This window comes from Lycium barbarum, chromosome 8, assembly GCF_019175385.1.
Source record: "Lycium barbarum isolate Lr01 chromosome 8, ASM1917538v2, whole genome shotgun sequence".
Taxonomy (NCBI): Eukaryota; Viridiplantae; Streptophyta; class Magnoliopsida; order Solanales; family Solanaceae; genus Lycium; species Lycium barbarum.
Window position 1 is genome coordinate 124,792,187 of NC_083344.1, and position 2,178 is coordinate 124,794,364.

Sequence of the window (2,178 nt, forward strand, 5' to 3'; positions counted from 1 at the left end):
TCCAGCTTTCTTTGGAATCAAACCCACAAAAGTGGCATTCAAACTTTTTTCAAAATAACCTTCAAAGTAAAAGTTCTGTATAGCAGCTACAAGCTCTATCCCTATGATATCCCAACACTGATTGAAAAAAGCCATAGAGTATCCATCAGGACCTGGAGCTTTGTCCCCTGCACATGCCCTGATGGAGTCCAGTATCTCTTGAGGTTCAAAAGGGGCCATAAGAGTTGCATTATCTTCAGCATCCAATCTAGGAGAATTCCTCATATCAAATTGTGGTCTCCAGTTTTCTGTCTCTGAATACATCTTCTCATAATATGACACAATTTCTTCCTTCACTTCTCCAAGATCCTCCAGAATTTCTCCATTTACTCTTAACTTGTCTATAGTGTTTGCCCTTCTGTGTGCATTTGCTGTTCTGTGAAAGAAACTTGTGTTTCTGTCTCCCTCTTTCAACCAAGTTGCCCTTGATCTCTGTCTCCAAGCAATCTCTTCATGCCTAGCAATGTCTTCAAATTCCATGGTTAGGGCCAGTCTAGAAGTTATCTCCTCCTATTTTAGGATTCTATGATCTTGTATCTCTTCCAGTTCAGCAAGCTGAGCCAATACCACTTGTTTCTGCATTCCCAAATTCCCTTGTGTTGTTTTACTCCACTCTTTCAATTTTCCTTTTAAAGCTTTCAACTTTGCTACCAGTATAAAATCTGGCTTTCCACTGTAATTGAAGGATTCCCACCATGTCTTCACTCTCTCATTAAAACCCTCTGTCTTTAGCCACCAGTTCTCAAATTTAAAATAAGAATTGGTTTTCTCCCATTCTCCACTTTGAAGTAACAAAGGTGAATGGTCAGATGTCACCCTATGTAATATGGACTACCTGATGTTCCTAAAGCTAGCATCTCATTCTTCTGATATCAGGAATCTATCAATTCTTGCTGCAATATTGTGTCTGTCTCCTTTCTTCCAAGTAAACTTCCCTCCTGTCAGGGACAAGTCCACCATTTCCATGTCTTCAATGAAATCAGAAAATCAATCATTGCTTTGTTGATTCTTCTGCAGTTCTTCTTTTCAGATGGATATCTAACTGTGTTAAAGTCACCACAAAGAACCCAGGGCCCTGGAATAAGACTCCTTGTTGCACCTATTTCCCCCCAAGTTTCCTCCCTTTCCATTCTATCATTTGGTGCATAAACTCCAGTCATGTTCCAACTGAAATCTTGACTCCTTCCAGTGAAACTACAAGAAACAGAGTACATGCCCTCACTACTGATCACCCCTTCCCAATCCCTTTTGTCCCACATAATTACTATCCCCCATTTTGTCCCACTAGCTTCTAATTGAACATATTTGACCCACCTGCTCCCCCAAACTTCTCTCACTATATCAGTGATATCCCCTTCCACTTTTGTTTCCTGGAAACACACCACATCTGCATTCCAGGTAAGTAAAATATTTTTTATCATACTCCTTTTTTTACTACAGTTCAGACCCCTAACATTCCAGGACACTATACTCAACTTCATTGATATTTTATTGCTAAATATCCCCCCTACTTCTAGTACCATTACTCATGAATTTAGTATCTAATTCTAGCCCCTTCAATTCATTCATCCCCTTCCTTTTTGTGATTGATTGTTCCCCCTTATTCTCCTGCTTGTTGCTATCTATCTTCATGAATAACTCTTTAGCTTTCTCTTCACACCCTTTAAAGCTAGCACCAAACTCTGTGCTAAGTCTGATTATATGTTGTTGAATCCATTCTGGAGTTATTAATGCTGGAATGGTTGCTTCTTCTGGTAATTGAATTTTCAGAGGGGTAACATCTTCATTTATCTCTTATGTATCTAGTTCTTGCATCTGTATTTGTAGATGTAGGCCCTTGTCTTCATTTTCTGTTACTGCTGGTTCCTCTTCTTCAGATGAATTTCCCATGAACTGTTCAATTTGATTATGTTGAGTCTCCTTTTCTCCATCACTGTTCCCCAGTGGTTCAAACATATTCTGGGTTATTAGTCTTGACAAGTTAGCCTGTATTTCTATACTAACCATGTCCTCTAAATGGGATTCAGAAATTGACTTATGAATTACTACACCAAAAGGGTCAATAATTCGACCCAATTGCTCTATTCTATTAACTGGGCCCAAATGCTCTATTCTTTTAATTGAGCCCGCAACTGCCTC

At 39.2% G+C, this 2,178-nt stretch overlaps 1 protein-coding gene across 1 annotated transcript; it reads right to left on the reverse strand.

Annotated features, from left to right (window-relative positions):
• Positions 1 to 549: 549 nt before the first annotated feature.
• On the reverse strand, positions 550 to 1,562 carry LOC132608294 (uncharacterized). The gene is made up of 2 exons (XM_060322339.1): positions 997 to 1,562; positions 550 to 856 (listed from the first exon to the last, which is right to left on the reverse strand). Exons 1-2 carry the CDS (start codon positions 1,560 to 1,562, stop codon positions 550 to 552), a joined length of 873 nt encoding a protein of 290 aa, XP_060178322.1.
• Between the last annotated feature and the right edge of the window lie 616 nt (positions 1,563 to 2,178).